The 26,626-nt window shown below is 45.0% G+C and overlaps 1 protein-coding gene across 1 annotated transcript in view; it reads right to left on the bottom strand.

Moving 5' to 3' along the window:
• NDUFS2 (NADH:ubiquinone oxidoreductase core subunit S2) overlaps positions 1-26,626 on the bottom strand; it is a 488,454-nt gene that overhangs the window by 421,442 nt on the left and 40,386 nt on the right. Inside the window, exon 3 of the mRNA XM_044089959.1 lies at positions 3,992-4,182. Within this exon, the coding sequence (XP_043945894.1) occupies positions 3,992-4,182 (191 nt within the window). The remainder of the gene's footprint in view (positions 1-3,991; positions 4,183-26,626) is intronic.

The following is a 26,626-nucleotide window of genomic DNA, read 5'->3' as shown; positions in this document are numbered from 1 at the left end:
GTCTAAATCTCAAGATGCAGGCACTGAAGCACTTCTCAGTATGGAGAACATCGATGTCTGTGCAGTAACTGAAACCTGGTTCAAGGCTCCTGAGAGCACTCCAGCTACCAGGCTATACCTCATATCATGCTTAGGCCTCAAGTTCCAGGCCGAACCACAAAGGAGGGGAGTGTCCATTTTCATAAAGGACACCTACACCTCTCGATTGGTGGCTACCCATGAAGCATCATAAACCATACAAGTTTTACTCACCATAGGCAAAACTGCCATACAACTGGTCGCATGTTATAGAACACCCTCCCAATCCCAGGAATCCCATCAAGCATTCCTGAAAACACTGGAGGATATGAATGTCACACCAAACACCATCATATTGGGTGACTTCAACTACCCCAACATAGACTGGGCCCACTATTCTAGCCCTAACACCCTAGCCCAAAGATTCCTGGAATTCATAAACTCAAATGCTATGGAGCAACTGGTCACTTCTCCTACGAGGAGAGATAATATACTTGACCTGATTATCACAAACATGGGGTCCAAATGCTCCACCGGATATAAACCCCTCACTAGTAAGATCTGATCATAAACTGATCACGTTGGATGTACATATCCCACCCCCACCCCAGAACAAAAGACTACAGTGAAAAACTTTTCAAAAGCTGACTTTGCTCCTTAAGACAGAAATGATATCCTTTAAGCCTACTGGGTTAATGGAAACCACATCCCAAAATGCTGAATCCTTCACAAAAGCCTTCTACGGACATCTCCAAGAATGCATGGATCAAGCAATCCCAACTAAAACCAAGACCCTCTCCACCAAGGAAAACGCCCGGTTTGGTGGACCCCGCTATAAACAAACTGTACAACAAAAGAAGGAAGCTACTGCAGGACAAAGCCAAATCCCACAAGGGAAAGGCTTCCTGATCAGCACAAGTAAAAACTACGTTCTCTCATAAAACATCTAAAGCAAACTTTGAGAAAAAGATTGCCAAGGATACCAAAGACAATCACAAGGCCTTCTTCAATTATGTCAGAACCTTGGGAGGAAATTCTCAGATATGCTCTGAGTTAGTACACAATGACAAAAATTCACTGACCCTACCGACATTGCCAATATTCTGGCAGATAGGTTCAGTGCAAATTTCTCCCTCCCTCACCCCTAAAGATGAAGTAATTATCCCTGCTGAATGTAACCTACCTGTCATCACAGACATACAGGTGAAATCAGCACTCAACAAGGCAAAAACACAGCATCTATGGGACGATGGTATCCCGGTTGCGTGTTACGTGAACTTCAAGATGAACTAAACCCGCCCTAAGAACGCTATTCAATCTTAGCCTCACTACAGGATATGTACCTGAACACTGGCGCACAGCAACAGTGGTCCCACTCAAAGGGAAATTCTACTGACCCTGGTAACTACCGCCCCATAAGTTTGACCAGCCTGGTCTGTAAGGCTATGGAAAGAATCATCATGGAACTCATAAATGGCGACATTGGGGATCTGCAGACCCTTGATCCCACCCAGTTCGGTTTTGTAAAGGCAGATCCTGCCTCTTAAACCTGGTTGACTTCTTCGAGACAGTCACTAGTGCCATCGACGAGGGCAAGGCTGTCCACACTGCCTACTTGGACTTGGCTAAGGCCTTTGACACGATACCACACTCTGGCATCATTGACAAGCTCAGCAGCCTAAATCTAAATCCATATGTCACAAGATGGGTAGCAAACTGGCTAAAACAGAACCCATAAGGTTAAAATTGCTGGAGCCATGTCAGACTCAAAACCAGTCACAGTGGTGTCCCACAGGGCTCAGTCTTGGGTCCACTCTTATTCGGCATTTACTTCTCAGATGTGAAAGCAAATATGGGAGGATTATGGCTGACAAAGTTTGCAGATGACTGCAAACTGGGTGCCATAGTTGATTCACCTGCTGACACACACATCCTACAGAAAGGTCTCACTGAAACGGACAACTGGTGCCGGAATCATGGCCTCAAACTTAACGCCAAAAATGTATAGTCATCCCTTTGGGAAAAACAAAGTACCCACAAATTATCACGTAGACAATAACCCACTGAATACGGAAGAAGTAATCAGAGACCTGGGGACTCAAGTCGATAGTGACCTCTCCTTTGACAACCATGTTGCCAAAGTGGTCAGAAAGACATTCTACCTTGCCCATCTCATCATGAAGGATTCTCATCCAGATCAAAGGAGGTCATTGTACCTCTATATTCCTCCCTTGTCAGGCCCATGATTGAATATAATGCTCCATTTGGGATGTATCTCACCCGGCACATGCAACAACTGGAAAGACCCCAGAAGTACCTCACCAAGAGGATCATAGGTCTCAAACATGTGCCTTATCCAGCTAGATTAAAGAAACTCCAGCTCTATTCAGTAGCATACCGCCTGCTCAGAGGTGATTTGTGCCTAACATATAGGGCCATGTCCAACCAGGAATTGATGGACATGCTCCATCTCAAAAATCCAAATCCACCAGAACCACGTGAGCTAAAGATTTCAACCTCTGCACAAATATGAATAGGACATGCTGGAGGGATAGATTCATAACACAGAGGTTTACCCATACTCTGGAACAAAATCCCAGTTCATGTGAGACAGAGCCCTTCATTGGCACTGTTCAAGAAAAATCTCGATGCATGGATGGGAGATCGCAAGTTTACCCCGGGAGTCACCTCAGTGTCACTACTAGACAGAGGTATAGTTTACTAAATAATGGGGTCCCACATGTGTCACTACTAGAGAGGCGCAACTATACAGTATGGGGTGGCGTAAGCCACATCACTGTTGGCTAGGCTTATAAATGCCCCCGGGCAGATAGCCTAGTACACTACTATGAAACTATGAAACAAGGTCCCATTAACAATATGCACAAAAAGTCAATAAAAACTATTCAATACACAGACAACTCTAATACCATCTCAGTGCCAAAAGACATGCCTCTCGACTACTCAGACACTGCTCATCATTCCCCCTCTCAGCTACTACAAAATATGCTTAAAATGGGTTGAGAATTAGAAAAAGTACCTCTAATCTTGACTTTTTCTTCCCAGCACTCCCTGCAGTAACTGGCACACTGTCTTTCGGCTTTTCATGGTAAGGGGTCGCCACAGCAAAACTCTGGTCCGCTAATGATTGGCAGTAGATTTTTATGAAACACCGAGGTGACAGCTCAACGCCCAACCTTCAACAAAGGCATGCCCATTTACGCACGCATGTCTTTCGAAACGCTACCCAACCACGGGGAGACTGCACACAGAAGGCACTCCCAAGCCAAGCTGAGAATCGAACGGGAGAACCTCTTGCTGTGAGGTAACAATGCTACTGCCGTACCACCACAGCAGTCTAAGTATTCAAAATCACAATGACTGCAGTCAGGTGTCCCTTACAAACTTCCTTGTACAGAAAAAAAATGCATATTTGGGTGTACTTTGAAGATGGTCCCCACCATAATGCACATTTCATACTAACAGCAGTAATTCTGAAGCTGCTTCTGCTCTCTCAGGACTTGGGTGAAAAGTACTGCAGTAGAGGTATAAAATGTCAAAAGCATTTCAAACAGTACCCTCTGTCTTTTGAATTAAGTACTGCAGTGGCTGAAGGCAGCCCAGTGTTTCTTCCTTACCCTCTAAACTCAGCACTACACAGAGGCATTAACGATACATGCAAAAAGTTGTTTTGGAGGAGGACTGAGGTTTAAGGGATGTCAAGATTTGAATAACCAATTTAATGGCCGACAGAAAATTACTGGATTATAAGTGATTACGTTTGCAACTGAAAATATGTCAATATGGCTTGTTTCCATTTACATAACATGTATGATTGCCAATATCATAAGTGATAATTTAACAGACCCACAGCTATGCCTACACTTTTACTGGGAAAGGAAATTAGCACATGTCTTACAGTGGTTTTAAGAAGACAGATGTAGTCTACCAACTCAATTTAGTCACACAGTACCTGCAAATACGTCTTATACTCTATAAGTTTTTCTGTACCACGGTGTAGGAGGCCAATGTGAGGGTCGCACTTCTTCACAGATTCACCACTCAGCTCCATCACCAAGCGAAGCACTCCATGAGCAGCTGGATGTTGGGGACCAAAGTTAATAGTGAGGTTTGACACTTTTCGCTCTGCAGGAGGGTCTTTATCTGCAAGGGAGGAAACAAATAAAAGGCAAAGAATTAGCACACAGTAAAATCTGTTCAGTAGTATTCAATCACCACTTTCTAGTAAAGGATTTGACTGGACAAACAGGTCAAAAACCACACTGTGCAATTGCACGTCAACATAGATAAAAGCTCGTCAAACCAAATGTGTCATTAATGCAACAACGAATTATAAACACAGTGATTTCATTTTAAGTTGAGACCCAATGTATTCTTACAGATAAGATACTAATACACTAAGATTACCTGCAAATTCAGTGTTGGCAAAACTCTCTTAGAAATGGACTGAAGAGTGATCTACACAAATCACTTCTGTTATACTACATACATTATTCTAATGTACAGTGCATTCAGTGTCAAAGTGATCAAGTACATAGCACCCAATCTAACTTTTTATATTAAAACAGCAGTGCCTTAACATTTACTTCCAACAAACTTCTTCTTTCGGCTTTTCCCAGTTAGGTGTCGCCACAGCAGATCACCTGTCTGCTCATGACTGGCAGTGGAGTTTTACTGTGTCGAGTTGCCAACCTGGCACCCAACCTTCCAAAGAAGGCACACACATGCACACACTCACACCTAGGGCCAATTTTGAGTGTCCAATCCACCTACAGCATGTCTTTGGGTTGTGGGAGGAAACTTCCATCAAACTTCTGTAAAATGTAAATGAATCCAGCAGGCAGTACTAAACTCTGGAGAATTCTATCATATGTAACCAAACTAAATTTTACACAACAGCTTGAATAATTTTATACACCCAAATGAAAAATACAACTTTTACTACTGTGACATATCCTAAAATAGTATTTGTTTGGTAAACCAAACATGCACTCAAGACAAACTGACAAAAATGGAATGAATCTTACATACAGAAAATGCATTAATGTACATTTTAAACAAAATCTTCACATGCCCTAATGAGCATAAAACAGCAATGGGATTAAACTGTAGCACACAAGTCACTATAGCACATAAAAGACTAGGCGCAATGTCAAGTTATGACATCCCTTAGACATGACACATATATATTGTACATAGGTTCATAGGTAAGTACTAGGCTATCTGCCCCAAGGGCATTTATAAGCCTAGCCAGAATGTGATGACTTTCGTCACCCCCTTAGATTAGTTCCCTGTGCCTCTGTCCAGAAGAGCCATCAGTTCCCTGTGCCACTGTCCTGGAGCCATTAGTTCCCTGCTCCACTATCCAGCAGAGCCAGTGCAGTGATCCCGGGGTAAATTTTCTGTTTCCCATCCACCAGTCAAGGTTTCTCTTGAAGAGTGTTAGTGAGGGGCTCTGCCTGATGTATACTGGAATCCTGTTCCAAAGAATGGGGAGTCTCTGGGATAGGAATCTATCCCTCCAGTATGTCCTATTTATCATTGTGGTGAGGTTTATATCTCTAGAGCGTGTGGCTCTCTGGGATTTGTTTTTTTTTAAGTGGAGCATGTCCATCAATTCTGGGTTGGACATGGCCTTGTATGTCAGGCAGAGATCACGTCTTGAGTAAGCGGTATGCAACCAAGTACAGCTGATGTTTCTTGAGTCGGGCTGCATAGGGCATCTGTTTGAGGCCAGTAATCCTCTTGGTGAGGTACTTTTGTGGCCTTTCCAGCTGTTGCAGGAGTTTTGTAAGGTACATCCCAAATGGGGCATTGTATTCTGTGATGGGTCTAATGAGCGATAGGCAGAGAGGCACAATAACCTCTTTTGTTCTAGATGCGAACCCTTTTGTGATTAGGTGGGCCACATAGAAGGATTTTCTGACTACCTTGGCAATATGATTATCAAAGGAGAGATTACTATCTACTTGGTCCCCAGATCCCTTATTACATTTTCTGTATTTAGGGGACTACCACCTATGTGGTATTTTGCGGGTACTTTGTTTTTTCCAAAGGGGATGACTATGCACTTTTTGGCATTTAGCTTGAGGCCATGATTTTGACACCAGGTATCCATCTCAGTGAGACCCATCTGGAGGGTGTCTGTATCAGCCGGAGAATCAATTATGGCCCCTAGTTTGCAGTAGTCTGCAAACTTGGTCAGCCATAGTCCTCCTATGCTTGCCTGTACCTTTAAGTATATACTGAACAGGAGGGGTCCTAGGAATGAGCCCTGGGGGATGCCACTTGTAACCGGTATAGAGTCAGACGTAGAGCCTGCAACTACACCATGTGGGTTCTATCCATGAGCCAGTTGGCAAATCTCGTGACGTAGGGGTTTATGTTCAAGCTGGTGAGCTTGTCTATAATACTAGAATGGGGAATGGTGTTGAAAGACTTTGCGAGGTCTAGGTAGGCTGTGTGGACCTCCTTTCCCTCGTCTAATGCCTTCATAATTGTCTCAAAGAAGTCCACCAGGTTTAGGAGGCATGATCTTCCCTTAACAAAACCAAACTGGGTAGGGTCCAAGGTTTGGAGGTTCCCAATGTCTCTGTTAAGGAGTTCCATGATGATGCGTTCCATAGCCTTGCAGACCAGGCTAGTCAGGCTTAAAGGGCGATAGTTCCCAGGGTCCGTTGTGGCTCCACCTTTGTGGAGCGGGATAACTGTTGCTGTGGGTACGTAGCCTGTAGAGAGGCTGTTTGAACAGTGTGTTTAGGTGAGGGGTGAGTTCATTTTGGAGCTCTTGTAAGACACAGCCTGGGACCCCGTCCAGTCCCATTGAAGCTGTGTTTTTGTATAGTTAATTATGGTGCCCTTACTCTCTTCTCTTTCTACTGCTCTCTGTACTATGTTTTACTATTACGGTTATTGATTCATTGCTACCTGCACACATTTTGTTTGTATTCATAATACTTCTTGTTAACTTGCTTGTCTACTATCATTTATATTTATCTGGGCTGAGAAAGGAATAGGTCCATTTGGATCAATACTCCAACCAGTTATCAAAACAAATAAATAATAAACTACAACCTGCTCAATACTACAGTAAAGGAACATAAAACAACTGGTCTACGAAAATACTAAAAAAAATCTTATAAACGCATACTGAAGTACATTATTCCCCTACAAAACCAGGTTTCTTATCACCAAGATTAAATAAAAATCCCCAATTTCTCATGTATTCTCTGATACCTCCTTTATCCAATTCAGGGATACCAAAGGCAGCACGTATTCTGGTTGTTAACAGACAAAGCCGAAAACTTAATTCTGGACATGATGCCATCCTACTGCAGTATGCATGCATACAAAACACCTAACATGCAATCTGAAGGCACACCAGTTCTCCAGATTCCACTCTGAAGAGACTCACTCTGAATTAAAAGTTAATACGGCACCAAGATTAGACAAATTCCGATAAAAATAAATATATATTTCAGGCATTAAACCCATAATTTGTCTAAGAGAGAGAAAAGTTGGTTGTACAAGGAAATACAGCATTTACTTCTTGTAAATATACTGCTACAATAAATTCTAAATCACAGTAGTGAATTATAAAAGCATGTGCATCACTAACATATGTCCTTCCAAAACTTTGAGAAAAACTGTTTAGGTCTGTCTACAGTTCCTGAAAGGATTAAAAACTTAAATTTTCATACACAATGTTGAGAGGCTTCATTTCGAAACCATCAAATAGAAGGTAGCATCCACATGGAAGGCCTAAGATAAGGTTTATGGATGTGGTGAGAGAGGACATGCAGGTGGTTGGTGTGACAGAGCAAGATGCAGAGGACAGGAAGAAATGGAAACAGATAATCCACTGTGGCGACCCCTAATGGGAACAGCCAAAAGAAGATCCACATGACAACAAGATTAATAAACATGTAATAAATTATGAAAAAAACCTCAATTACATTAGACTGGACAAAAAAAAAAAAAAAGTTCCGGATTCGAAATTGTGAGCATTCCTCTTAAAACACTGAAATCTACATTAAAACAGATCCCTTTACCTTGGGAGAAATAAAGGCTGCTCAGGGCACAAAGCAGAGATGCCCTCTACCACCCATTCCCTTTTGCACTTGCCCCGAGTTATAATCAAAAGCAATAACAGCAGCAAGAGATATACTAACAGCTTGACATCTTGTCAGTCACTAACGTTAACACGACGACAACACACACAATCTATTAAAGCCTTTGTAACTTTAAATGTAATCTAACCCTTAGCAATAAATGAGTGTTCTTGTCCATCCCAATGGCAACCATGTTTTTGTTGTTTGTCTTTCGGCTTTTCCCGGTTAGGGGTCACCACAGCGGAACTCCGGTCTGCTAATGACTGGCAGTTGTTTTTTATGGTGCCGAGTTGCCAGCCTGACGCCCAACCTTCAACGAAGGCACGCCCATTCAACGCATGTCTTTCGAACGCAAGGAGGACATGCAGACTCCACAGAGAAGGCACTCCCAACCCAAAAAGAGAATCGAACGGGAGAACCCCTTGCTGTGAGGCAACAATGCTACCGCTGCACCACCGCGGATGGCAACCATGCTACGTCTGTTAAAACTACTTTACAGCCATAACATGAAATGTACATCAAACATACCCTTAGAAATAACTGACTAAACTGCCATAAGTAATTGGTATTCCATTCAATATCATCTATATAAAAACTACTTCAATTAATAAACTTAATCAACTACATTAAAAATAGTGCATTTCCTAAATCACAAAAGTTGGCTAACAAAATATTGACAAACCATTTACATCATACAGACCACCATATTATTCCCTGCTAAGCCACAACTTCAGCGTGAACTTTAAGAATCTTACAATTTCGACAATAGTACAGCCTTACAATATCATACACATTAAGGAGAAAAAGGTATTTTATTCTATTAACAGACTCTTTTACACATCATTGTGACCTGCTCCAACGGCTATAATGGCTCCCAGTGACTATTTGAGTGGATCCCTCTCTAGGAAGTTGGATTCCATCCCTTATGGTAATCTGACATCCAAAGTTCCTCCCTCCTCTCTTTCATGCTACTGCTATTATCTGTTGTGCAAGCTATTTAAATAAATTTTCCACTCATTGTTTTCCATACATCCATAACACCAAGTTTCTTTGGTGGTCTCTGGGGTTTGGCAGCAGACAAGCTTAGAGCTGCTAGTTTGCATGTTAAACAGCACTACCAAATGTTAGCACAATCTACCCTAGTCTGCCTCCAAACCCCAGAGACCACCAAGGAAACCTCAGTATGACCCAGTACATAACCTACAGTAGCCCACCCAAACACAGGTCTGGACAACATGGATATGCAATTTACAAAGGTCTCCATAGCCAGCTTGGTAGATATGGGCATCCTGAGACAATGTAGCAAAAGTCTCATGTTCACAAACCACCATTTATTCCTCAAAGAAACAAACACAGTATGCGAGAGATGCACAAACAATTTCACTGGAGGCAAAAATCTTGCATACAATGTTGTCAAGAACACACACTATATCCACCACACAGCGTCCACCATACACACAGACCAACTTATCCAAAGGCACTAAAAAGCAATCTTCCCAAACTTCAAACACCTCCTAAGATTGTGAATGACAGCACCTATTTCAGCAATCTCCATTGCATTCAACAAAAGCAATATCAACCACCACACATACACCTAACAACCAGTGGAGCCAGAACAGCAACGCCCATAGGGCAAACAAACAGATTAGTGTCCCCTTTGAGAGTCCTGTGTAATGTACAACACACAGATGCCCCACTGACCAGACTGACAAAGAAGAAGATAGCAGTTACTCATCTACAAAAAGGATCCACCAAGTCAGTACACCACAAGTACCAGTAGGATTCTATCATAGTCCATGTGGGTATTAACGACCTGAGACATACCTACCTGGAGTATACGAACTACACCACAAGTACCAGTAGGATTCTATCATGGTCCATGTGGGTATTAATGACCTGAGGCATACCTACCTGGAGTATATGAACTACACCACAAGCACCAGTAGGATTCTATCATAGTCCATGTGGGTATTAACGACCTGAGACATACCGACCTGGAGTATATGAAGACATCATTGATTTCTCAATGTGTGCGTCTCGGCAGTTATATGCCTTGCACTAGCAACATTCTACCTTCAAGCAAGATGCCACAGTAAGAACAAAAGATGGTAGAGGGGGATTCAATACTTAGCATAATAAACCACGTTGCTCTGCAAAAGGAAGGTCTGCACCTGTCCCTCCCTAGGCTTCTGAATATTGGCTAAAACTTGACTCGTCCCCTTAGAGCCTTTTCTAGACCATGCCAAATTAAAAAACCTACCAACTCAGCAAATAAAACCCAAAGAAACCTAAAAATGTTGCTGCTCAATGCTAGGAGCCTAAACAAGCTCGGCACCCTGAAAGCTCCTTACTCTAAAAAATATAGACAACTGTTGTGTTACTGACACATGGTTTGAACACACCACGTACTGGCAGTGCAAGGCTTCAGTGCCCTCCACACATTTAGACCACTAGCTGAAGAGACGGGGACAAAAGGTGTAGAAGTCAAACTAAATCAGCAACAAGGATACCTCCAGCTTGTTTAAACAGGACAAAGACCGGAAATGTATTCACGTGCAAACAGGCAAGGTCTTGTTCCATAGCATATCCTAGCAAGCTACACGTCACCCTCTATGTCCCAGAAATCCCGTAGCTCATACCTAGACCTACTGGAGACACACACCACTAAGACAAATACCCTATTCTTGGAAGACTAATTCCCCCTCTCTAAATTGGGAAACATACACTGCCTCAAACTCCCAGGCACAAATGATTCCCAGACATAATTAACATAAATACCCTTAAACAGTGTGCACACACACCAGAGGATCAAACATACTGGACCTGGTACTCACCAGCATGGGAGAGCGTTGCATACCATACCCCCCCCCAGGTGTCACATCCTCCCTAGTGAGTTTGAACCATAAAGCAGTCTCCTTTGAAATAAAAAAATTCTCTAAACCCAGCAAACCCTGTAACAGTTAGGAACCTTTCCAAATTAAAGTACATCATATTAGGTGACAGTTTGTCAAAATTCAATGCCCCTTTTAACCTCAAAGTTCACAACATCCTATGTGGATTTATAGAGACCACGTAAATGGCTGAACAGATGCTGCCAGACCTACTAGAAGTAAGCCCAAAACAAACTCTAAAAACAAACCACACTGGTGGAATCCTAAGCCTAATATGGTATACAACAAAAGGGGGAAAAAGTCATGGCGAAAATCTGGAAGAGCAACCCCAATAATGATAAGAGCTCTCAAACTAAACAGGAAACTAAGAACTAATTAAAGTGCAATAAGGCCAATTATGAGGTCAAGATAGCCTCACACGGTAAAAACAACCATGAGGCCTTTTACAGCTATATCCATAACCTCAAAGGCAGCACACAGCAGTGTGCCAAACTTTTCACGTAAAGCCTCAAAACAGACTTTGTACCATGAGAATAAAGAACTGCAATGGTTATGCCTCTTCACAAGGGTGGGCTATCAATCTACCCTGTTAATTACAGACCAATTAGTCTGACTAGTTTTAATATGCAAAGCCACGGAGCAAATTCTCATGGAAATGATCAACAAAGACACAGGCAACTTTCAGACACTGGACCCTACCCAGTTTGGCTCTGTGAAGGGAAGATCATGCCTACTAAACCTGAGAGACTTCTTTGAGAAGGTCCAAAGCAATGGATGATGGAAAAAAGGTGCATACTGCCTACCTAGACCTGGTTTAGGCGTGCAATGCAATATCCAACTCTGGTATAGCTGACAGACTCGAAAAACTAGGCATAAACCCCAACATAACCAGCTGGCAATCCGGTGAGTTCACAAAAAGGAACCAGAAAGTCAGGATTTGAGAGACCACCTCCACTAAGAGACTGGTGTCTACTTCTCGGAGGTAAAAGCCAATGTCAAGGGCCTTCATCTGACAAAGTTCCAAGAAGATTGCAAATTGGGAGCTATCGCAGATTCCTCCCAGTGACACAAACATCTTACAAGAGAGCCTAACACAGACAAATGACTGGTGCGAAAGTCAAAGATTAAAACTCAATGCCAATAAATGCATTATAGTACCTTTTGGGAAAAAGGCCACCCAGGTTAATTACTCCATCAATAAGACATCCCTAAAAATTGACCCAGTAGTCAGGAATCTGGGAACATATGCAGAGAGTAATCTGGCCTTTATCAAACATGTGGCCAAGGTAGTAAGAAAATCATTCTATGTCACCCAACTTAAGTTACAGCATGGCATTCAGGTCCAAGAAGTCACAGTGCCACTTGATTTATCCCTTATCAGACCCATCACAGAGTATAATTCCCTCTTCGGCACGTACCTGACAAGATATATGCATCAGTTGGAATGCCCACAAAGGTTCCTTACCAAGAAAAGCCAGGGTATAAATACATTGCCCTACAAGGATTGCCTTAAAGCCCTATTCTCTATATTCAGGCTTCTGAGAGGTGATCTAATCCCAGCACACAAGACATCCTCTGATCTATCTCTGATGGACCTTTTGCACATCAATAAAATGAATAACATCAGCACCGGATCCATGGATTTAAGCTCTGCTCATGACACAGAGAGGACATGTTGGCGAAACAGATGTCGCCGAGTGGATCCCCATGCCCTGGAACAGGCTCTCCATCCATGTGATGCAAAGTTCATCCCTAACCCTGTTTAACTGTAACCCTGACCAATGGATGGGAAATGAGAAATTTACCCCCTGGTCTGGCTCCCATGTCTCTGACAGACAGAGGCAGAGAGTATGCCCTAACTAACATACCCCGATAACCCTTAGAAACTTCCTAACTAAAATACCCCCCCTCTCATGACGCACAGGTACACAACTGGGTTTGTTTGCGCAGCTAGGTTTACAAAGGCCCTGTTGGTCATTAGCATTATAGCTTCATAGATATATAGTAAGCTAAAGAGAGAAACTCAGACTTGCAGTTTTGGGGTCAACTATCTTAACCGAGATGAACTAAATATAGATTACATTTGTCAGTTAATCAAGTCATCGCTGGTTAGATCACCATGCAAGATATTTTGCTGTTGACAAACTGTGCTCTGTCCATCAACTTTTTCCACAATTTATTTTCCTACACAAAAAGGTAAAATGATCAGCAACTTAAAAATCATGTCTATACTATACACAAAGCTAAAATATTCTCTCTGGATCATTTTGTTCCCCCTTCCTGATGACTATCAAGCCAACATCCCCAATCAGACTCAGCCCACTGTACAAGAGATGTACCCAGTACTGTATGGTGGCAAGAACAGTCCAAGGGAGTCAATATACAGGTATCTATAAAGGCTGACTGTGCATACACTGGCTTCATGGCAACGGATGGCATTTCTATGGCATTAACCCCACCACACAGGTGGTGACATCAGCACTTGCTTTACCGTAGTTACTCCTATGCCCCACAGCAGTACACGTGTGTGCCTTTACATGTAGCAGCAAGAGCTGCCATTACCAACTTGGGTGACCATAAATTTCATAGATTGGTACTAAGCTAACTGCCCTTGAGCCATTTTAAGCCTAGCCAATTATCCCTTGTGAGACTCAAACCCTGCACCTTGTGTTTTGTAAGGCAAACACCTTAACCATTAGGCCACCCTCCCAACCACAGGAAATGTCCTCCCTTTCACCAATTCCATGCTATGTCTAAAAGCCACAACTTTGTACCTGCAGCTCTGGGATCACCACTATCCTCTCCAAGATGGGCACAACCATCCTCATCTGCCTGCACCATGAACGGCTACTAACCAAACCAGAGTCACCTGGGCCATAGGCAAGCCTTTATCCCGCTACACTACTGAGATAGCCACGTACTGACCTAAAATGTTATAACAAGACCAACATGGGAAACAAACAAACCATCCTAAATGACAAATTTCTTGCAACCCCAAGTTATTCCATTTTGCCATCTTTTTAGAAATTACCCATGAATTGTTTGCACAGTTTTTACATCTTAAAACATTATTACCAAAGTGCTCTCAAAAACTATTCAGCTTGCAGGTAGAGACGGAAACTAACAAGGAACATGCGTCTTATAGCAGTACTTCTTTAGAAGAAAATTCTGCTCCAAAACTGAACAATACTATTATACCACATTGACAGATCCCAACAAACATGCACTTTACTCTGTTCAATACTTCACTTTTGCCACTAAACTTTCTAAACTCCATGTTTACTTCTACAGACCATTTCAGCTGCTGTTGGAGCCTTCAATAATAGCAAATCATATTCTCCAGGAAATACACACGATTCCCTCTAATTGTTTCCAAATTTGTGTCTGAAATGGTCAAACAACTTAGAGATGGACACAGATAACCAATGTGCTCAAAAAAGAAGTTATGTACTCACCATAACGTTCCATCGGAGTAGGTAACTTCATCTGTCTGCAACCTGTGGGTATCGGATCAGTCCTCGGATCCGAGCCGGCAGCTTTCCAAGCTAAAAGATCCGAGCTCTCAGCTCCTCCCCCTTACCCATAATACCCTGCCACCTCCCTCCAGTCCTCAGATCGAGTTTGCCAAACAAGAAAACAGACTACAACCCTCGAAAGAGGAACCCTAACCAAATGCAAGACCAGGTGAAACCCTGCATAATGGAATAACCATAAAACAGGTTAGGGGGAAGGAGGGGGGGTTGGTTGCAGACAAATGAAGTTACCTGCTCAGATGGAATGTTATGGTGAGTACATAACTTCTTTATCTGAAGTGGTTAACTTCATTTGATCAGCAACCTGTGGGACAGAGTCCCCAGCTACCTAAATCCTTGGGCGGACCTCAAGGAAGGATATTTCAGAGCACTGCGGAGCCAAATGATGCCCTACTCCTGGATATCAGATCCAATTTATAATGAGAAATGAAAGTATGAGAAGAGGACCAAGTAGCTGCTGTGCAGATGTCATCTAGAGGAACTCTCGACCAGAATGCTGCAGAAGTAGCCATAGACCTGGTAGAATGGGCATGGACCCCCAAGGGTTCAGACTGGCCAGAGACTAAATAAGCATGCCTGATGCATTGGGATATCCATCTGGCCAAGGTAACTTTCGTAATAGTCTTACCCAAAGATGGTTTAGCGAAAGAAACAAACAGTTGATCTGATTTCCTAGTAGTAGCCGTCCTGTGCAAGTAGAAACACAATTGTCTGTGTACATCCAATGAGTGTAATCTGTATTCCCCTTTGTTCTGAAAGTTGGGGAAAAACACAGGCAAATTAATGGATTGGTTGATATTGGATTCAGAGGCTACCTTGGGCAAGAAAGAAAGGTTAGTCCTGAGAGACACAGTGTCCTTATGGAAGACCAGATATGGAAGTTTCATGCAAAGGGCTTGAAGCTCAGACACTCTCCTGGCTGAAGTAATTGCAATCAGGAAGGCCGTTTTCCAAGATAAAAATTTTAACTCAACCGAAGCCGCCGGTTCAAAGGGTGGGCCAGTCAAGGCCTGAAGAGCCAAGGTTAAGTCCCAAGGTGGAACCGCATTCTTGACAGGAGGTTTCAACAGAAAGGTGCCCTTCAAAAAGGTTTTGCATATCTTAGCGGAAGCTAAGGGGCCAAGGCTATCCCCAATGTGGAAATGGGAAATTGCTGCCATTTGAAACTTGACTGTAGAAGCACTAGCTCCTTGGTCAAAGATATGGGACAAGAAGTCATGAACCATTGGGATGGGAGCAGTAAAAGGATCCAAGTCTCTATTTTTTGCCTAGATGGAAAAACGCTTCCATTTACTTCTGTATAGCTTTCTAGTAAAAGGTTTATGCGTTGCTAGCAGAATAGATTGCACGGGAGACGAGATACCGGGAGTCCTTACGATTAGTGGAACTGGATCAACCAAGCCGTGAGCTTGTGGTCGCCCAGGTTTGGGGGCTGTAATCCTGTAGGATGAGGTGTCAGATCCGGAATGGGATCTAAGATCCAAGGAGGAACCACACTGAGACCGCAGGTACAGGAACCAGATCTGGCGAGGCCAGAATGGGGCTATGAGAATTATTTTGCTCCCCAACCGGTGAGTTTTCTGCAGAAATTTTGTCATCAGCGGAAGAGGAGGATAAGCATACAGGAGACCGGGGGGCCAAGCATGCACCAGAGCGTCTCTGGGGCTCTCCCCCATAGGGGGAATCAGAGCGAAAAACTCGCTGCATGTTGTGTTTGATAGAGAAGCAAAAAGATCACAGCAAGGTTGACCTCCCATCTGAGGAAGATCTGATTCGCTACCGATGGGTTTAGAGACCACTCGTAAGGTGTGAGGATCGAGCGACTCAGCTTGTCCGCTAAAATGTTGGACCGACCGGGAATGTGCATTGCTATCAGAAAGCGGTTGGTGGAAATCGCCCATTCCCAAACTCTCATAGCCTCTCGACAAAGAGGGTAAGATCTGGTGCCTCCCTGTTTGTTGATATACCAGACTACCGCCATGTTGTCTGTCTGAATTGCAATAGTCCCCAGAGGAAGAAGGTTATGAAGGGCTTGCAATGCTAGAAGCACCGCCCTCATCTCCAGGACATTGATATGCAGAACGGTCTCTAAGGAAGTCCACGTGCCTTGAACGGTTCTGCCCACAGAATGACCCCCCCCACCCCCACCCGAGGCGAGAAGCGTCTGTGGTTCAACGTGGCTTGGGGCTGAGGCATCACAAACAGTCTCCCCTCCCGGACCTCCCGGGAATTGAGCCACCAAAGAAGGGAGTTCCTGCAAACCTTGCTCAGGGGAATTGGCGACTCCAATGGATGGAGTAGGAACGACCATTGAACCTGAAGAGTCCACTGTAGAATTCTCATATGCAATCTTGCTAACGGCGATAGGCTTATGGCTGCTGCCATGGAGCCCAGGGCTCTCAGGACCAACTCTGCAGGTGGGGCTGGAGACATTATGTGTAGCGACAAGCTGCGCAACCTGTCCGTGGTTAGGAAAGCTTTGGCTTGGTGCGGATTTATCCTGGCCCCTATAAAATCCAGAACTTGCACAGGATGCAGAGACGACTTCTGATGATTTATAGTAATGCCTAGACGCTGGGCTGTGGCTAGGAGTAATCCCTGGTGGAGCAAAGCAGATGCATGGTGGGGGCGGTGAGGAGCCAATCGTCCAGGTATGGAAATACCTGAATTCCCTGAAGTCTCAGGTGGGCTGCTACAACTGCCATGACCTTGTTGAACACCCTGGGGGCTGTGGTGAGGCCGAACGGAAGAACCCTGAACTGAAAGTGATTGGCTCCTAGCCGAAAGCGGAGAAACCTCCTGGACCATCTGTCCATGAGAATATGGTAGTACGCATCCTTGAGGTCTATGGAGTACATCCAGTCGTTCTCCTGTAAGAGTGGGAGAATAGATTGCAGAGTGACCATCCGGAATTTCTCTTTGGCAATGAACAGGTTTAGAGATGACAGGTCCAGAATTGGCCTCAAGTCCCCCGTCTTTTTTGGCACCAAAAAGAACCTGGAGTAATTGCCTAATCTGGACTGCTCTGGGGGGACGTGCTGGATGGCCTGTTTTTTAGCAACTTCGAAATTTCTGAAGCCGCCGCCTCCCTCTGATCAGGTGGGACATCGGGAAGGCGCTTCGTTAAAGGGGGAAGATGCAGAAAGGGAATAGTGTAACCTCTGGATATTATTCGGAGCACCCAATGATCTGTAGTAATGGACTCCCAACTTTGTAGGTGCTCCGAAAAATGCCCCCGACTGCCTCCAGAGAGGGACAGCCGGGCAAGCCCTCAGGGCTGTTGTGCGGGTCGGTCTGAGAACAGCTCTCTGGACCTGAAATTCTTTGGCCCCCCTCTGCCTCTGGGCCGGCGTCCGCCTTGTCCTCCTCTGCCTCTGAAGGACGAGGGGTCCGGAGCGGAACGGGACTGCTGGGACTTCCGGAACCACATCTTCTTCTGTCCTCTCTGGTTCCTTGAGAAGGACCTTTCGGGATTAGAGAAGCGGATCCTGATGGCAGACAGCATCTTCCCATCTTTCTCGTTCTGGAGAAAAGTGTCGCGGATGGTTTTGCTAAATAGCGTAGAACCGTCAAAGGGAGCGTTCGCGAAGGACGCCTTGAAGGGTTCTGAAAAGTCACAAAGGCGAAGCCAGGCGTGGCGCCGTAAGGCGACCCCTGCTCTGCTAGCTCTAGCCGCTCCCTCCGTGGCATGGGAGAGGAGCCACATGGAAGTGTTAGAAATTAACTTTAGAGTGGCCATGCGAGCCGAGAAGGTCCATTTGTCCTCGGCCGCCATGGACTCTGGGGGAGCTCCAGCATATTCCTTTATAAAGTCTCGCTGGAGCTTGATGACGTTTGCCAGGTAATTCAGCACCGTTATAGAAAAGGTAGCTGAAGCAAACATCCGCTTTCCAATATGGTCCATCGTCCGAGATTCCTTATCAGGAGAATGGACCGAGGAACGTTCCTGTGCTAGTTCCTTCTTAGTGGCAGCCACCACCACCACGGCATCTACTGGGGACCCTTTATTCCATGCCTGTCTGTCAGAAGGGGGACTGAGTATTTTGTCTGGTCTTTTAGGGATTGGCTCCACGGTGTCCGGCTCCTTCCAAGCCCTGGTAGCAATCAAGTCTACCAGGGGATCAGCCGGGGGGGGGGGGACACACCCAAGAGGTAGACGGGCCTGCGTTAAACGCTTCCAGAAACACAGACTCATCGGAGGAAGGTTTTTGGGCAGACCACACCCAATACGTAGCATTTCCATAATGTCTCCAAAGGAGACGTCTTCCAGGGGTGACCTTGGGGAACCTTCCTCTAAGTCTGTGTCCTCTTTGAGGGACTCAGGGGAGTCCATGTGCCTCCTTTTGCACTTTCGTTTGTGAGGCACCTCCTCGGAGGGACTGTCCGAGGAGGGCTCACCAACGCGGTCCTGTTCCCCTACAGGAACTAACTGGAGCACCGATGCAGGCTGTCCCTGGGGTCGGACGATGGAAGATAGGCCCAAATGCGCAGGAGTGACGGGTGGATCCATAGCCCAGACCGGGTACCTGGAACTCCTAGACAGAACCCTTTCCACTACATCAAAAGCCGAGGGCGAACCATTCTCCCTTGGCTCCGAGAGCAGCCCCCTCGGCTCCGACGCAAGGACCGGTGTCGGAGCTGATGCGATCGGACCCAAAAGGGGAGAGAGCTCCGACCGACATGGCGCCGAAGACACACTCACCCCTGCAACTCTGAAGCTCGGCTCTCGGCCCAGAGAGCTCTAATCCGAAACGCTCGAGGGTACTGTCGGCGAAGTAGCCACCACTGTCAGCGCCGACGACTCCCTGGGTTCGAGACGGCTAGGATCCAAAGACTCCGAAACCCGACAGCGAATTGGAGAAGGAGAAATTGGGGCAAAGAAAGGGGCCGAGCTTCCCCCCAGAGGGAGGGGAGGCAGGAGCACCCCCATCTGCATCTGGGCCTGCAAGAATCGATGCATCATCCGGTCCAAATCAGCATCACACATGCTTCTGGTGGATCTTGAAGAGGTCGCCGAAGCAGGGCGGGAAGGCCGCCTCGAAGACCTAGAGGGAGACTGGTACTCCTCCTCTGGTTCCGGGGAAAAGTGAGGGGAACGGAGCCGAGAGGGTGGAGATCGGGAGACCCTCCTGGGAGGGCTAGCTACTTTAGGCTGGCGGAGCAGAGGAATGAGACTCTGCCCGCCTCTTATGGCTTTTATGCTGCTCCATATCCTTGTGCCTCTTCTCTCTAGAAGAGCCCCCTCTCCCTGACACACAGAAGGAGGTTGGGTCCCAGTCAGGGGAGGGGGAACTGAAGGCAGGGCAGCCGCAGCTGGTGCCTTAGAGGGAGAGGAGGAAGAAGAATCTGCAGGCAAAAGTCCTGCCAGGATTAACTTATTCCTCCTATACCTCAAAGCCCAGGGGTTGAAGGCCGCACATACTTGGCAGCCACAAGTGGCCTAACCCTAGGCAGAAAATGCACTGAGTGTGACCATCTGCTGGGGACAGCTTATGGCCACACTCAGGGCATTTTGAAAAAATGGCCTTAGGCCCTTCAACCATCGCATGCACCACATGCACACAGTAAAGGGGAGGGAAAAGAGTTACATTTAAACACTAAATTACCACAAGAAAAGGAGGAAAGAGGTATATAAACAAAAACTAAGGGCCTACAACACTCACTCAAAACGCAAAAAAGAGTTTCTAAAGTTTTAAAGTTTCTCTAACTTACACCCAATGCCAAGAGCTCATTGCTAGAAGCTATCAGAAGCAGCAGCAAACGAGATCCGAGGACTGGAGGGAGGTGGCAGGGCATTATGGGTAAAGGGGAGGAGCTGAGAGCTCGGATCTTTTAGCTTGGAAAGCTGCCGGCTCGGATCAGAGGACGGATCCGATACCCACAGGTTGCTGATCAAATAAAGTTAACTACTTCAGATCCCTGGTTGTGTTGGGAAGGCACTTATAAATGCAAGAGCTCTGGATTTTTTTTTAGTGTTGAAATGGCAACAACCTATGACAATACTAAAAAGAGGGGGAAACCAGTAAGCAATTCTTGATAAAGCTACCTTTAACCAATCTATCACAAGCGGAGTGGCTTCTGGCCCAGAATTTGTCATTTGTCTGCCACTTGGGCAGTTTTTCCATCTCTTTCAACTTTCTGGTTTAAAAGCAGTGTTGCGCTAGTTTCCTGCCTTTCCTGTAACTAGTCTAGTCCAGATACAGATCTGCTGTATCCAGGACTGTCTAAGCTTCTAGGAGGTGCCAAAGGCTGTTCTTCAATTTTTCCCTTAGATCTGCTAGTTCTCTCCTCTCCTGCACTTTTACTAGCTTATTAGTCTAGCAGCTTATCATATCAGACTTCTTGTAGCAATTATTGTAGCACACAAAAGTGCTATCAGCACTAAACGTTCTACAAGAAAAGAGCTCTAGTACTTATTAATGCCCACCCCTCCAGGAATGTCTAAGGGTCAGTTCCCTGTGCTTTCTCCTGTTAACCTGGTGAACTTGAGCATCCTGAGGCAATGAAGCAACTGCCTCATGTACACTGACAACCCTCTCCTTTTACCTCCAAACACTCAGACTTGCGAGAGATGCAGTTGTACATCCAAACTGGAAGCCATGCACTCTCCAGCCAAGACAGGAAGAGCTGGTCAAGAGAAGGTGGTCAACACTTGCACCACACCACAAGGAACACATAGCCCTCCAGAACACAGATCAGCACTGCCTTCACATAAAAACACAAACCACACACACACACACACACACACACACACACACACACACACACACACACACACACACACACACACACCTTCGCGGAGGCTCTCAATAAAAATCTACCCAAACAGCAGAGACTTCAAAGGCAGAAACATACTCCACCACCACAACACAACACTAATCACGAGACACATAACTCTCCTAAACAGTGTGCCACTCAACCAAAGCCTCTAAGGCAAAACAGTATGCCCAGCACACTAATCATAGGTGACTCGATAGTGAGGCACACTGATGTCCCACTCACTAGGATGAATAAGGAGAAAGCAACAGTCAACTGCCTGTCAGGTGTCTCCGCCACATAATGCACGCATTCAGGTCCCTCAACAAAAAGTACAAATATGACTCTGTCATTGTACATGTGGGTGTGAATGACCTGAGACGTACCTCCCTGGACTACATGGAGAGAGACATGCAGGAGCTCTCGGATTATGTAGCCAGGCGGGTATGACCCTAGCCCTGAGCAGCATCCTACCATCACCCAGAATGATACCACAGCACAAGCAGAAAATGATTGATTTCAACAACTGGCTAAGTTTCTGGTGTCATTCTAAGGGGATCCAGTATCTGTCTACCTGGGATGACATGATTGACAAAACCTCGATGCTTTGCCAGAGATGGCCTGCATCCATCACCCTTGGGCTTCCAGATACTGGCCAAGGCTCTTGCCACCGCTATAGTGGCTTTTTTAGGAGGTGTTCCAAAGACCAAATTACCACCATAACAGCTACAAACAAATGCAATCTGAGGGTCATGCTACTCAACGCTAGAAGTCTAAATTTCAAAATGCACTTGCTCGAAGCACTCCTTAAAATGGAGAACATCGACATTTGTGCTGTAACAGACACCTGGTTCAAGGAAGAAGAAAGCACCCCTGCAATACCAGGCTATAACTCATTCCACACCTTTCGGCCCCAGAACTTGGACCGAAGCTCCAAAGGTGGTGGCATTTCCATATTCATAAAGGATGCGCACACCTCCAGACTGGTAGCCCAACATAACGCATCAGAGATGCTTCAGGTGCAGCTAACACTGGGTAGGACAGCGATTCAGATCATAGCCTGTTATAGGTTCCCAACCATGTCCCAAGGCACTCACTCCACGTTCCTAAGCACCCTGGAGAATATTAGGGTCCAACCTAACACACTCCCTACTGGGCTACTTCAACTACCCCTCCATTAACTGGGAAAACTACTCCTGTAGAAATACACTTGCCCAACGTTTCCGGTTATTCATTAATTCCAATGCCCTGGACCAGCTCGTTCTTACCCCCACCAGATGTAAGCAGCATTCTTGACCTGGTCATTACTAACATGGGCTACTGCTGCTCTACACAAAGAGTCAACTCCTCCCTGGTTTGATCCAACCACAAACTAATCACCTTGGAAATCCACATACCCCCTCCCTCGCAAAAGTAGCCACCATGAAAAACTTTGGGCTCCTAAGAACAGAGTGGCTAACTTCTGGGTATCCATGCAAATGGAGAATAGTTGTATGACCGCCGAATCATACACCAATGCACTGTACGAACACGTACACAAATGCATGTATCTCGCCATACCCAAAGAACCAAGGCACTCTCCTCCAAAAAAAGGAAGCCAATCTGGTGGTCGCCTGCCATAAACAAACTCTACAACAGGAGAAGGAAACTGATGCGATAAGGTGAAGTCCCAAGAAAGGAAAACCTCCCTTATCAGCCTCAACAAAAAGGTGTGATCCCTCATCAAATCCTCTAAAGCTAGGTATGAAAACAGAATTGCAGTAGATATTAAAGACAACTACAAGGCCTTCTATGCCTATGTAAAGAACCTCCACGGCAATACCCAGATTTGCTCAGAGATACTGCACAATGGTACCTCCTATACAGAGCCAACAGATATTGCCAATATACTGGCCGACAGACTCATTGCCAACTTTACCTCCCCCCGCCCCCCAAAAGGGCCAATCACAATACCAGTAGATTGCCAGGCACCCAGTATTACTGCTGCACAGGTTAAAACAGCACTGTCCAAAGCCAAGAATACAGCTTCTATGGGACCTGACAATATCCCTGGCTGTGTTCTATATGAACTACAGAGTGAACTGGCACCTCACCTGTGTGCCCTGTTCAATCACAGCCTCACCTCAGGCTTTGTTCCTACTGAATGGCACATTGCTACAGTCATCCCTCTCCACAAAGGAGGAGAGGCTACAGACCCTGGAAACTATTGCCCCATTAGCCTGACTAGTCTGACATGCAAAGCTATGGAACGCATCATCATGGACCTAATAAAACAAGGATATAAGGAATCACCAAACTCTGGATCCCACACAGTTTGGTTTTGTGAAGGGTATTTCATGCCTGCTCAACCTAGTTGACTTTGAGTCAGTCACCAGAGCTGTGGATGAAGGCAAGGTGGTTCATACAGCCTACCTTGATCTAAGCCAAGGCTTTTGATACCATACCAGGAATCATAGAAAAACTCATTCAGCTAAGCATCAACCCCTATATCACTAGATGGGTTGCAAACTGGCTCACAGATAGAGCCCACAGTGTGAAAGTAGCTGACTCCAAGTCAGACTGCCAACCAGTCACGAGTGGAGTCCCACAGGGTGCAGTCCTTGGTCCTCTCCTGCTTGGTATCTACTTCTCTGAATTCCAGGCCAACACGAAGGGACTATGGCTGACAAAGTTCGCAGACAATTGCAAGTTGAGAGCTATTATTAACTCCCCAAGTGATGTTGATATCCTACATAAAGGCCTCACCAAGACCAACGACTGGTATCAGAACAATGGCCTAAGCTCAATGCCAAAACCCATTTCCCATGAATTACCACATAGATGGTAGTCCACTGAATACATAAGGTGTTATAAAAGAGATCTGGGAACACAGGTTGACAGCAACCTCTCTTTTGACCACCACATTACCAATGTCTTCAGAAAATCCTTCTATGTGGCACATCTCATTACTAACAGTTTTGCATCCAGGAAGAAAGAGGTCACTGTCTCCCTCTACTCTTCCCTCATTAGGCCATTCATAGAGTACAATGCCCCATTTGACATGTACCTCACTGGACACCTGCAATAACTGAAGAGGCCACAAAAGTACCTCACAAAGAGGATCCTAGGCCTTAAACACTTGTCCTATGTCGACAGCCTAAAAAAAAACTCCAACTATTCTCGGTCTCATATCGCCTACTTTGAGGCGATCTCTGCTTGACTTACAAAGCCATGTCTGACCCAGCTTTGTTAGAAATGCTACATCTAAAGAAATCCCAATCCCTCCGCACCACACACTCTAGAGACCTCAAACTCATTACCACAATCAGCAGAACATGCTGGAGAGACAGGTTCATAACCCAGAGACTGCCTATGCTATGGAATAGACTTCCCATGCATGTCAAACAGAGCACCTCACTGGCCCTTTTCAGGAGAAATCTTGATGAGTGGATGGGAAATAGAAAATTCACCCCAGGGATCACTCCAGTGGCTCTACTCAGCAGAGGCACTGGGAACTAAGGTTGCCAGGGTAATCCCATGGGCTAGACTTGTAAAGGCTCCAGGGCCATTAGCCTAGTACACACCCTTAAACCTAAGCAATTGTCTATACAGGGTTTACCCCTTTAACAAATGCATCAAATATGCATACACACAGCCAGGCATTACAACTCTGCAATTTCAAATATACAAATGCTGTTCCAATACAAGGAACTAAAACTGACACACATGAATATTAATCTTTTTCTCTAAAACTACAAGGTACACATTCAAGGTTCGACTTCCAAGACAGCTGCACACTGATCAACAGCTAATTTCAGCTCTCCCAGTGTGAAAAAAAGAAACTAGGACACAGGGCCTAGTAATTCAACCAACTTTGGTAAAACTGAGTTACTGGTTAGTAAGTACACTGCCTGGATGCCAGCAAAGAAGAAACTTGAGACACTGAAAGAAAAACAAAAAGGTAAAGTGAAAAAAAGACTCCTACAGCTGTTCAGCAAAAAAAGCTTTGGTACAAGAGATGGCTTCCAGTAATCTAGAAGACAAAATAAATCAAATGTACTCAGAGAGGATTCAAGTAAATGAACCACTGAAGTACAACTAAAATAACAAATGGCTGGAAAAAAATGGAAGAAGTTTTAAGCAGCTATTCAGATAACAGATAAAGAGCTGTTTATTCAGAAAAATGTTAGAGTTAGAGGACACTACATGCAGAGAAAACCTCAGATTTCCTAACAAGACAAATTAGAAGGCACAAACTGTTAACTGTATGAAAGCACAAATAAGCAACTGGACTGCTATTCCACAGCAAGAACATCAAGTGTATGCTCCAAACCTGGCAAAACAGCCAAAACCTGTATTAGTAAAGATGTAATCATACCAGCAGAAACAGTTGATCCTGACTAAACTGGGGCAGAAAGGCAAAGTTTTAAAAATTGCAGACTATTTGTGCAAAATAACTACTCACTATACATCTTCTCTCTCAAGGAATGTTGAGAGGGGAGATTCAGGCTGCTGCTCCGCAATTCTCCACTCGGTTCCTCACTCAGATATAGTAGAAATGGTAAATAAACTGGAAATAAAACCCCTATGTCACCTGCTGGATTACCAGCTGGCTCACAGATAGGGGAAGTTACTGCCACAAAGAGACCAGTGACTAGTGGAGTCCCCAGGGCTCTGTGCTGGGACATCTCCTGCTTGGCACCTACTTTTCTGAAGTAAAACCCAATACCAAAGGGCTCTAGCAGACAATCTGCAGATGACTGCAAGCTAGGAGCAGTCATTGAATCTCCAAATGCCTTAGCCATCCTGCAGGAAGGTTTGTCCCAAATAAATAACTGTTGACGAAAATTTATCATTTTATTCTTTGGGAAGTCATCTACCCGGGGAACTACCACATTGACTATAGACCCTCAAGAGTTGGTCCAGCTGTTTGGGATTTGGGAACTTGTATGGACAGTGACCTAATCTTTGACCACCATGTGTCTAGTGTTTTAAGAAAGTCCTTCTAATGGATTGCATTTAGATCTAGGGATCTGATTGTCCCCCTTTGCTCAACCCTTATTAGGCCAACCATTGAATATAATGCCCCCTTTGGCATGTATCTGTCCAGCCACGTGCTACAACTGGAATACCCACAGAAATACCTTACTAAAAGTATATAAGGCCTAAACAACAGGTCCTACATAGACAAAACCAAAACCCTGTCACTATACTTGATATCCCACAGACTAAGAGGTGACCTGTATCTGGCATTCAAGGCATCCTCCAACCCATTACTCAGATTTACTGCACATCAATAAGTCAAATGGCATCAGAA

Source organism: Protopterus annectens, chromosome 12.part0 (assembly GCF_019279795.1).
Source record: "Protopterus annectens isolate FY-2018-M chromosome 12.part0, PAN1.0, whole genome shotgun sequence".
NCBI classification, from domain to species: domain Eukaryota; kingdom Metazoa; phylum Chordata; order Ceratodontiformes; family Protopteridae; genus Protopterus; species Protopterus annectens.
The sequence above is the reverse complement of the archived record's forward strand: the minus strand, read 5'-3'. Positions and strand labels throughout refer to the sequence as shown.